This window comes from Portunus trituberculatus, chromosome 20 (genome assembly GCF_017591435.1).
Source record: "Portunus trituberculatus isolate SZX2019 chromosome 20, ASM1759143v1, whole genome shotgun sequence".
Lineage (NCBI taxonomy): Eukaryota > Metazoa > Arthropoda > Malacostraca > Decapoda > Portunidae > Portunus > Portunus trituberculatus.
This window is the reverse complement of record NC_059274.1, coordinates 1,328,627-1,340,000: the sequence shown is the minus strand read 5'-3', so window position 1 is coordinate 1,340,000 and position 11,374 is coordinate 1,328,627. Positions and strand designations below refer to the sequence as shown.

The 11,374-nt window shown below is 46.1% G+C and overlaps 1 protein-coding gene across 2 annotated transcripts in view; it reads right to left on the bottom strand.

Moving 5' to 3' along the window:
* LOC123506503 (protein lozenge-like) overlaps positions 1–10,282 on the bottom strand; it is a 134,548-nt gene extending 124,266 nt beyond the window's left edge. For both annotated transcript variants that reach the window (XM_045258632.1, XM_045258633.1), the window contains exon 1: positions 9,443–10,282. In XM_045258632.1, the coding sequence (XP_045114567.1) occupies positions 9,443–9,767 (325 nt within the window). In that variant the 5' untranslated portion in view covers positions 9,768–10,282. The remainder of the gene's footprint in view (positions 1–9,442) is intronic.
* Between the last annotated feature and the right edge of the window lie 1,092 nt (positions 10,283–11,374).

Here is an 11,374-nt window from a genome sequence, read left to right as displayed (position 1 = left end):
CTCCTTCTCCACCTCCTCCAGATACCGACTCGAGTGAAGCCCAATATACCTCCTGTTAATGTCCTCTCTCTCTCTCTCTCTCTCTCTCTCTCTCTCTCTCTCTCTCTCTCTGAAGTTAGTTTTTTTATATTTTTTTTGCTAAGATTTTTTGTCTGTTTTTTCATATTTAATTCTTATTTCATTGGTCCTTATTTCCTCTCTCTCTCTCTCTCTCTCTCTCTCTCTCTCTCTCTCTCTCTCTCCTCCATTTTCACAAGGCCTCTCTTTTTTACTTCCTTTCCTTTATAGAAACTCCCTTTTCTCCTTTCCTCTCTTCTCCTCCTCCTCCTCCTCCTTCTCTTCCTTCCGTCTCTGCTTTCCCTTCCCATAAAATCTTGTGTGTCCACGTGTCCTCTTCTTCCTATTCTCCTTTTTACAACCTCCTCCCTTTTTGTCACCATTCTTTCCGCGTCCTTCATCTCTGTCTCCTCCTCCTCCTCCTTCTCTTCCTCCTACATAGTGTCATCCTCTTTTCTCGTTTGCTCCTCCTTTTCTACCTTTATTTGAGTGGGAGGAGGGAGAGGAGAGGAGAGAAATAAGAGGGTAGTAACAAATTTTTCTTCATTTTTCTTGTTTTTTTTGTATGGAATGAAATGAAATAGAGGAAGAAATGGAGGAGGAGAGAGGAATGGGGAGGTTGTGTTAATGTTTGCTTCTTTTCCTTTTCTACGCTTTCCAGTGACTCGTGTGCTCGCTTTTCCTTTTCTACGCTTTCCTGTGACTTGTGTGCTCTCCTTACCTTCTCCCCTTTCCCATCTCCACTCTCCCAGCCATAAGTGAAATATAGCACCTACTTTAAACCTAACTGTCGCTTCATGTTAATTTCCTTGATTATTGCAAAGAAAACGACGCATAATTTGAGAAACGATATGACTCAAGAATAATATGGTTTGAAAAGTTTGGATTTACACTTTCACTTTCTAATCCTAACCAGAATTTCTATCGCCACTCTGTCACCTAGTTGGAGTAGTCGTATAGTGTTCAAAGGGTTAATCTCTTCAGTACCAGGACGCGTTTTTCATACTCATTCAACTTACTATTTGGTGATTTTATACAGCTTCAGGAACTCATGTGGTGAATTAAACAGTGAAGACTTTGGACATTAATCTTCTGACCTCCATAGACTCTTCCTAACGTCAATAAAATCGTCTAATCACACCAGAAATTCATGATAAAAATGCTTCTCAGTACTGAAAGGGTTAATGTCACGAAAAATTAGTTTGTTGATTCTATTTACTTCTATTTACAAGTTCGTAGTGTTTTCAATCTGGCAGAATTAACATAAGGAAGGTTAAAATCACAATACTTCTTCTGAGTTTGAGAATAAGTGCATGAGTTGGTTCTTTAAAGGGTTCTTGTGACAGATTAACATTTGTACATTATGGATGGTAGAAACACTCTAGAAAACCCGTCTAATCATCTCTGTGGCCTTGAGAGAGAGAGAGAGAGAGAGAGAGAGAGAGAGAGAGAGAGAGAGAGAGAGAGAGAGAGTCACCCTTTCTGAATACAAGTGACAGGGGATATGGCCGCGGAGAAGATGAGATGCAGGATGCTGGAGTTCACACCGCCCCTCCTGGCAGCATCCCGCCCTCTGTCCACCAATGACCAATCACGTGCCTTGCTCTTGACGTCACCGCACCCTGGCCAATCCGGAGACTTCACCAGGGCGAGGATGGCTGTCATTGGCTATCTCTTCGTCTGGCAGGAGAGGGGTAGGATAGTCGTGGGAGGGGTGGGGAGGACGAGGAGGGATAGAAGAGGAGAGAAGAGGAAGAGAGGGAGGATTAGGACAGGAAGGAAGGGAGAGATAGAATGGAGGTAAGGATGGGAGAGGAAGAGGGGGGGAAGGGGAGGAAAGGAGAGGGAGAAGAGGGAACAGAATGACCAGATCTGATTTTGAAGGCGGAGGAGGAGGAGGAGGAAGATAAGGAAGGGATGTAAAGTGAGATGAGGGACGGGAAGGAATGAAAAATAGAGGAAGAAAAACAGGAGAAAAGATGGGTGCGTCATGAACGAAGAAGGGAGGAGGAGGAGGAAGAGGAGGAGGAGGAGGAAGAAAAGGAAGAGGTAAAAAAAAAAGAAGGAAAATGGAGGAAAGACGTGAACGAAATATCATTCTTACATCAATTTCTGAAAGAGAGAGAGAGAGAGAGAGAGAGAGAGAGAGAGAGAGAGAGAGAGAGAGAGAGAGAGTCAATTAATTTTATTTTCACCTCATTTAGTTTTTCAATTTACGTTTTTTCCTTTACATCCATTTCGGCACTCCCCCTCTCTCTCTCTCATCTAAACTGGCCACAACTAGGTCTAATCTTCCCCCTTTCCTTCCTTCCTCCCTCCCTCCTCCTCCTCCTCCTCCATACTTCCCTTCCTCACCCTCCCTCTTCCCCCCATCCCACACAGGTGCAGGTATCCAGGTATCCACAGGGAGAACATTACAGGTATTACCCTTGTCACCTGGGAGCACTTGGACGGCTGGTACAACATCATTACCGGTAAGGTGACGGTAAAAGTGCAAACGGTACGTGGTTAGTGAAGGATGGGAGGGGGAGGGGAAATCGGTGTGTGTGTGTGTGTGTGTGTGTGTGTGTGTGTGTGTGTGTGTGTGTGTGTGTGTGTGTGTGTGTGTGTGTGTGTGTGTGTGTGTGTGTGTGTGTGTGTGTGTGTGGATGGGTGGGTCTCTGTTAATGTCTCTCTCTCTCTCTCTCTCTCTCTCTCTCTCATATACGTTGCCTTTCTCCTTTCCTTCTCTCTCCTTTTCCTTTCTTATTCCAGCATCTCTTTACCTCCCTTTTTCATATCATGGTCTCTCTCTCTCTCTCTCTAGTCACGTTTCAGAAAATCTCTCCAGAAAAACAGCAGCTTTAATTGTATCGAGACGCCGCTCAATGAATGGCGATTAGGAAAGGCCAGGAAATGGTGGGAAAAACTGGTGGTGGTGGTGGTGGTGGTGGTGGTGGTGGTGGTGGTGGTAGTGGTGATGGTAGTAACAGTGGTGGTGGTACTGGCTGACCCTCCTCGTTTTCAGAATTACCACCACAGTTATCACCACCACCACCACCATTACTACTACTACTACTACTACTACTACTACTACTACTACTACTACTCTCTGCTACCACGCTACCACCTCCATCACCGCCCCATCCCCCGAGAAAAACTAATAGAATTCTCGTTTTTGCGTTTTTCTTTCAAGGAAACCTAACATTATACTCATTTTGGAGAGAGAGAGAGAGAGAGAGAGAGAGAGAGAGAGAGAGAGAGAGAGAGAGAGAGAGAGAGAGAGACGTCACTTAATCCCTCAATCAATAGCGAAGCAAATCAAGATGAAAAAGAAGAGGAAAAGAAAGATAAAAAAAAAGGAGGCAGATTTTAATTTCCTTTCAGTATTTACACCAATTACTAAAAAAAAAAAAAGACAAAATGTGAAAAAGAAAACGGATTACTCACTAATATAACTCACTCGTACCCATTCTATTACTCATTCCACTCCTTCACCTGCGTCTCCTCGTCACAGCTGCAGGATACCACTCAATTAACCTGTCCCTCACACCTGCCCATCCCACACACACACACACACACCTGCCCCCGTTACCTCATTGAGTTTCCAGGTGCGTCTCAATTATTTTCATCACGTCCAGGTGTTTCAGAAGGCTTTGATCACTGTTACGTCTGTCCATTACCTGCCAATGTTACCTGCACAGCGGCACAGGTGAACGAGTTACCTGTGCGTTGTCATTACCGGTAACGTGATTAGTGTTGAGTTGGTTTTTTTTTATTGGGTAAGTTTGAAAGTGTCTCTGATTGGTTAATTAGTTACCAGTTTGATTTTTTAGTTGTTTTTTTTGTGGGGTTGAAATATTAAGTCAGTATTTTTTTTTTTTTTTTGTAATATTTTCATAGTTTTCTTTAAATTTATGTTTGTGTTTTTTTTCTTGCTTATTTATTTATCTTTTTTTTTCGTTAAGTTATCCTTCTCTTTCTGTCTCTTTCTTTTTGTGATATTTTCATATTTTTCTTTAAATTTGTTAGTGTTTTATTTCCTGGTTGTTTATTTATCATATTTTGTTAATTTGCTTGTGTTTCTGTGTCTCTGTCTCTGTCTGTCTCTCTCTCTCTCTCTCTCTCTCTCTCTCTCTCTCTCTCTCTCATTGACTACACTTCTCAACAAAAAAAAAGAAAGAGAAACAAAAAAAAAAAAAAATAAATAAACAGAAACACACAAAAAAGAGAAAGAGAAACGAAAGAAAGAGAAAAAAACAAAACCTTTAGGACTCCCTCTGCTATTAAACTCAGCACTAACACCACAAACTCGAGCAGGTATTGAGCACTTTACCGGTGCGTGGGCGAGGAAAGGTATGGGACGGTACGGACACGAGAAAAAAACCCTCAAAAAGAAGCAATATATAGAAAAACAGGTGTAAGGTACGAGGCAGGAAAGGTATGAGGGTGTTAGAAGGCAACCTGCGTACCTAACATGCTTTTCTCTCCCTCTTCTCTCCCTCCCTCACTGTTGTCTCCAGGGAGGGACGGAGGGATGGGAGGTAAGGGAGAGTAAATACCTTGTCTACCTCCACCCTCCTCCACCCTTGTCTCTTTCTTTCTCTCTCTTCTCCATTGACAGTATGAGGGTGGCATCCTTGTCTTAATCCTGTACTCTCTCTCTCTCTCTCTCTCTCTCTCTCTCTCTCTGCTGTAGGATATTCTGGGTGAGATTAAATGAAAAAAAAGAGAGAAATAAAGGAGATGAAGGAGATGAACATAAAAGAAAGGAGATGAGGAGGAGGAGGAGGAGGAGGAGGAGGAGGAGGAGGAGGAAGAGGAGGAGCAGGAAGAGGAGGAAGGTAAAATAAAGTGACAATACAAGACTTACTTAATCCTCCCCCACCCCCCCTTAACTTCTCTTTACAACCTGCCTCCCCTCATCCCGCCCCTCTCTCCCTCCCCCCATGGCAGTTACAAGCCACACAAATCCCTTCTGACAGATACATAAGAGAGGGATTGAAAATAAAGAAGGCGAGGGATTTTCACACCGCTGTTACCTTCGTGTGTGTGTGTGTGTGTGTGTGTGTGTGTGTGTGTGTAGGTGGGTTGGTGGGTGGGTATGTGTGTACCAGGAGGAGGAAATGAAGGGTGAATGAGAGGAGAAGAAGAAGAAGAAGAAGAAGAAGAAGAAGAAGAAGAAGAAGAAGAAAAGAAAACATATAAAAGAAAGAAAAACAAAGAAAAATAAGGAAAAAAGAGAGAGAGAGAGAGAGAGAGAGAGAGAGAGAGAGAGAGAGAGAGAGAGAGAGAGAGAGAGAGAGAGAGAGAGAGAGAACCAGACACTAACACATACACACAAACAAACAACAAACTATTTAAACACAGAGAAGAGAAGGGAAGGGGCCGAACTGGAGGAAGAGGAGGAGGAGGAGGAGGAGGAGGAGGAGGAGGAGGAGGAGATAATGAGAGGCTGCATAAAGATGACGCAAAACTAATATCTAAACGACAGGTATAATTGAAACTCACCTGCTATACTGTGGACCATATGGTGAGAGAGAGGGAGTGGGAGGAGAGAGGGAGTGGGAAAGGAAAGGAGAAACGTGGCCAATGGAGGAGATAAAAATGAGCCATATGGAAAGAGGAAGGGAAAAGTAAAGAGGTAATTTCAGGGAATCTTATTAGTCTGTGGGCGTGTTTTGTTCAGTGAAGCGTTTCTGTCTCTGTCTCCGTTGCTGTCTCTCTCTCTCTCTCTCTCTCTCTCTCTTCTTTTTTTTTTTGTGCGAGGGGAAACTAGCCAAGGACAACAACAACAAAAATGAAAAAAAGGTCCACTTGATTGCCAGTTCCCTTACAGATAATGAGAGTTAGCCAAAAATGTGGGACTAATGCCTTGAAAGTACAACATATACGCTTACTGTGATTAAGACTGCCGTGTACTTGTGATAAACTGATGTGAAATATACCAATGTACACGTGTTAGTTTGTACTCAACCTTCAAGTATAAAAAAAAGATAAAATAAAAAAAAGCAACAAAAAATAGGAAAACTAAAAACACTTAAAAAAAAAGCAAAATAATTCAATTCTAAAACTTAAAAACCCAACAAAAATAGAAAATGAGAACTAAAAACACAATTAAAAAAAACTTAAGCAAGACAATTCACTTCTAGTATTACCAAATCGCCTCACATTCCTGCATAACTTAACCCCTTCCCGCCGCACAGATTTAGTGAAGGCTTGTGCCAGATAAGCGATACAAGATAGCAGCAGCCTTATCGCCAGCGTTACGTCAGAACAATTGTCACCTGTACCATTGTCAAGTAACTATCGGGAACACCTGATAACACTACCATCTGTCACTCGCTCCAGGCTAGTTTCTCTTCTAGTAGTAGTAGTAGCAGTAGTAGTAGTAGTAGTAGTAGTAGTAGTAGTAGTAGTAGTAGTAGTAGTAGTAGTAGTATAATTATTATTATTATTATTGTTATTATTATTATTGTTATTATTATTATTATTAGTAGTAGTATTATTATTATTATTATTATTATTATTATTTATTATTATTATTATTGGTTGGTGGTGGTGGTGGTGGCAGCGGTATTATTATTATTATTGGTGGTGGTGGTGGTGGTGGTGGTGGTGGTGGTGGTGGTGGTGGTGGTGGTGGTATTATTATTATTATTGGTGGTGGTGGTGGTGGTGGTGGTGGTGGTGGTGGTGGTGGTGGTGGTGGTGGTGGTGGTGGTGGTGGTGGTGGTGGTGGTGGTGGCAGTAGTAGTAGTAGTAGTAGTAGTAGTGAGTAGTGACATCAAGTATCAACTATGAATTCTATCAGAGGTCTATTTTTCTACCTTAAATGGAGAAACATTAAATTGTTTTCGTAACGTTTGAGAGAGAGAGAGAGAGAGAGAGAGAGAGAAGTACAATTATTTATAAAGCAAACCTATCAAATCTATAATCACTCCACATCAGGAAAAAACAAAAAACAAAACTAAACATGCAATTCTCAAAACCACCTTCAATCCTTCACTAATTATAGAGAGAAACAAAAAGAGAAGGATCACAATAACACAAAGCGGCCTTATAAAGAATCCAATTCCTTTAACTCACCAGGAGAGAAAACACGCAATCCTTTCCGTCACGTTTAGTCCATCGCTGCTTTTGAGAGAGGAAGAGGTTCAAATAAAACAGTGTAAACCCCTTCTCAAGTTCAGGTTTTTGAGGGACGGGCAGCGGTGCGGAAAACAGGGATGTGATGATCATGGGATTCTGAGTTCTGCGAGTGTGGGAAGACAGAACAAGAGTGGAGGAATACGGCAGGGAACCATTCTGAGTGTGTCTTAACCGCTTAGCAAGTTGCGGCGTGTAGGATGTATTTTTCGCGAGTGTTTGCACAAGTTACGACTCCTGACGCGGCAATGAACGGAAATGGCTGGAAATAGCGGCTGTTTTGCGTAGTGTTCCTGTATTACCTTCAAGCTCAAAGCGCGAGACTGCTTTTGGAGTTTCTGGAGGAAGTTGGATAAATTTATGGACGACGGTGACAAATGGTGTGTGTGTGTGTGTGTGTGTGTGTGTGTGTGTGTGTGTGTGTGTGTGTGTGTGTGTGTGTGTGTGTGTGTGTAGGTCAACTAACCTGCAACCTTGCTTTCGTATGTGTGTGTGTGTGTGTGTGTGTGTGTGTGTGTGTGTTTTTGTGTGATTTCCTGTCTTTAGAGCTCTTCACATAATCTGAGCCGCGGCAGTGAAGGAACTACGGGGAGAAAAACTTGTCCATGTAACATCAGAAAAAAGAAGAAGAACACTTCAGGGAAAATCCAGGCAGGAAAGACATGAGTATTCAACAAGTACTGCCCTAACGGTGCTCGCTCTTCTCAATTCACACCGGCGGAGGAAGAGAAACACTGGTAAATAATGTAAACAGAAAGAAAAAGAAAAAAATGGAAGAAAATATTATGGCTGTGTTGCTTTAATATCCTTGCTTGCGTGTGTGTGTGTGTGTGTGTGTGTGTGTGAGGGACCTTCTCGGTGTACGTAGCGAAAGGATATCGGTGGAAAAGACAAAAAGCTTGTGAACTTTACACGCCACACCAGGACAACCGATCATATTATTTCCCTATTTACTACCACTCTAATTGTCTATCCATTGCTTATTCTACAACCAAGAAAAAAAAAAAACGAAAAAAAAAAAACGAAGCGATTGTCTTTCCCCTGCCCAGTTTCCCGTCCACCGTGCTGTCTTTTCCTTCAGCTTGTCAGTCAGTCACACTAATCATCTGCTATCTAGTCTGACGTGTCCAAGCCCAACAGATAATACAAGGACAATTACAGACAGAGACAAAGGCAGAAAGGCAGTCACCAACCCTTACATCCTTCATTCCTTTAACAAAACGCTTCCTGTGCTAGGCTAAGAGGCGCAACAAAGGCGGTGGCGAGGGTAGCGGTGGAATGGTAAGTATGGTATTATAGGGACACTCAGGCAAGGAAGAAACCATGGAGGTGAGTTTCGCCGGGATTATAATCTAAACTCAGTGCATTTATGACTATCACGCCGCCAGTACTAAGCGGTTGTTCTCTGTTACAATGATTTACGAGAAAATTAAGGAAGTGCGTGCGATTCTAATCAATGAGTGATGTCTTAGTGGTGGTGATGATAGTTGCGGCGGTGGCGGAGATGATGTGAATGTTTAAAAGATCGTAAAGAGCATGTTATCTCATCAATTATGTTTTTATTACTTGTTGCATGTTCACGGCGACATTTATTGCGCCACCACGAGCTGCATCTCCGCGCCCCGCCCCAGAGACTATCAATCTTGGTCCCCTCACTCCCCTTTCCGTGCGGGGACCCTCGCAGCGCGCCTTCTGGTATATTCGCTCATTTCCCACGCGATTCTTTTAATTAAAACTCTCACGAAGTCACGGCACAAACTGTAGCGGCAACGTATTGCACGCGGCCTTTTCCTTGCACGTAAAAGTGGAGTGTGGGAGAATGTGTGTGTGTGTGTGTGTGTGTGTGTGTGTGTGTGTGTGTGTGTGTGTGTGTGTGTGTGTGTGACTAATACACAAATTGTGCAGAACTAAGTGAATGTTCTCAGACGTGTGTTTGTGCACGTGTCGCTGCGCCGTGATTTGTACACGCGACCACCGGTGAGTGTTAGACAAGCCGAGAAGCAACACGCCGGCGCGGTGCCATGGGCGTGCCGAGGGGCAAGGACTGCCTCGCGCCTGTGTGTATGTCTCGGGAAGTGAGGGTGGATGGCCGCCTCGGGTACTCCACGCGCCGCACTCCCCTCCTCACCCCGCCGCCTACACGTGAAGGCTGCGGGCGACGCCCCCGCCCGAGGCTCCCTTCTTGCAAGGGACAAAAGCCTCGAACCCTCAGCCCAGGAACCTCCCAACCCAGCCCTCACACAGGCAGTGTACTCACCTCGTCCAGAGCGGCCGACGAATCGAAGGTCGTTGAATTTCGCAATCTGGTTCTTCATGACGGCAGAGTTGTTGCGCAGTTCCGCGCAGAAGTTCTCGTCATTGCCGGCGCGGACGGTGACGACAGTGCCGTCGCCTATTTCGCCAAGGGCTATCACTTTGAAGGCCACCGGCAGCGTCTTATTGGAGCGCCAGTGGGGCGGCAGGATGGTACACACGAAGTTTGGACTGCCGGTGCGCACCAGCTCGCCGGGGTGTTCCCCCAGCAGCTCCGTCAGAGCGCGCTCCGACCACCAGCAGTCACCCATGTCCTCCCCCAGGTGCATGATGCCCTTCCACCGCCCTTATCTGTCGCGCACTGCCTCGTCTCCCCGGGGCGCCCCCTGTCTCCCCGGGGCACTGCCTGGCCTCCCCGGGATAACGCAACTTTCACTGTGCTGTCGTGAGCCGCGCGAGTCGCTCCCTGGGGCTCGCGGCACTGCGGCTCGCCTCACGCAGCAGCGTCCCTCCTCGGGCACGGCCACCCGGGCACGGGGCACTGGGCACAACCCTCACAAACACTCACTGCTCACGGGAGCGCCGCCCCATACACCTGCCCTGGGCGGTGGCCCAGCACGTGCTCCTCGCAGGGTGTCGCTGCCACGGGCTCTAGTGGCCGCGGCCTTGCACGGTGACTAGGGAGGCGGCGGCGGCGTTGGGAACCACGGGCGTGTTGCGTGTGACCGCAGGCAGTGGTTGCGGGCGTGCAGGTGTGTCAGAGGTGAGTTGCTGCGGGCGCGTGGAGCCGCCGTGCTGCAGGCGGTGTGTGCGGCTGTGTCCTCAGGGCGCGCGGGTTCACCACTGAGCTCTTGCCGGCCGCACTCTGTGCTCACGCGCCGCCCACAACAATGCGCATGCGCACCACGTACTGCACACTCCCTCAGTAGCCTGGACGCTCCCGGCAGCCTCCCGCTATCACACAATACAACAATATCCCGATAATGCCTCACGCCTGCCGACACGAGCCTGCACCCCTGCACACCTGCACTCCACACCGCGGCCACAGATACGACGACGCTCCTCCCTCCTCGGCAACTCACCGCCCGAGTAAACCACTTCCTCTGTGGAAGCAAGACAACGCCAAGTTGCCGACGGGTGTGTGTTGAAGTCCCACAGGGTTCTTTCCGAAGGTGAAGCCTTCCTGCAGGCTGACGCGCAGGGCCACTCCGCGAGGCCCAGGCACCACTGCACCACAGATGCACCACGGCGCGATGCACAACACTGACAAATAGCACGATGTCCCTGCAGGCTGAGGAGCGGCAGCGAGGCTCAACAAGACTCCCATGCAAGATGGACTCCCGCAGCGGCCACAGAAACACATAGCAGCCACATGCGTGCTGCTGTGTGCCCACTGCCCACCACACACCCATCGTGATGGTGGTGCACCTGTCCTCACGGCACCCACAGTAGTAGACAGCAACAGCAGCAGCAGCAGCAGTAGTAGTAGTAGTAGTAGTAGTAGTAGTAGTAGTAGTAGTAGTAGTAGTAGTAGTAGTAGTAGTAGTAGTAGAAAAAGCAAAACAAAAATAACTATAACAATAATAATAATAATAATAATAATAATAATAATAATAATAATAATAATAATAATAACACAGTAAAATAAATGACAGGGGAACTTATGAGAACAGAGGAGGAGGAGCGTCAGGTGTGCCAGCGGTGAATACTGAACAGGTAAAAGTAGCAGTTCTCTGATAATTGTGTCCCCACTACTTGTGCTGCCATCTGAGAGAGAGAGAGAGAGAGAGAGAGAGAGAGAGAGAGAGAGAGAGAGAGAGAGAGAGACCATACACACTCCTTTCACTCCATACATACATACTCGTACATACACACACACACACACACACACACACACACACACACACACACACACACACACTCGGTAACTCAGTGG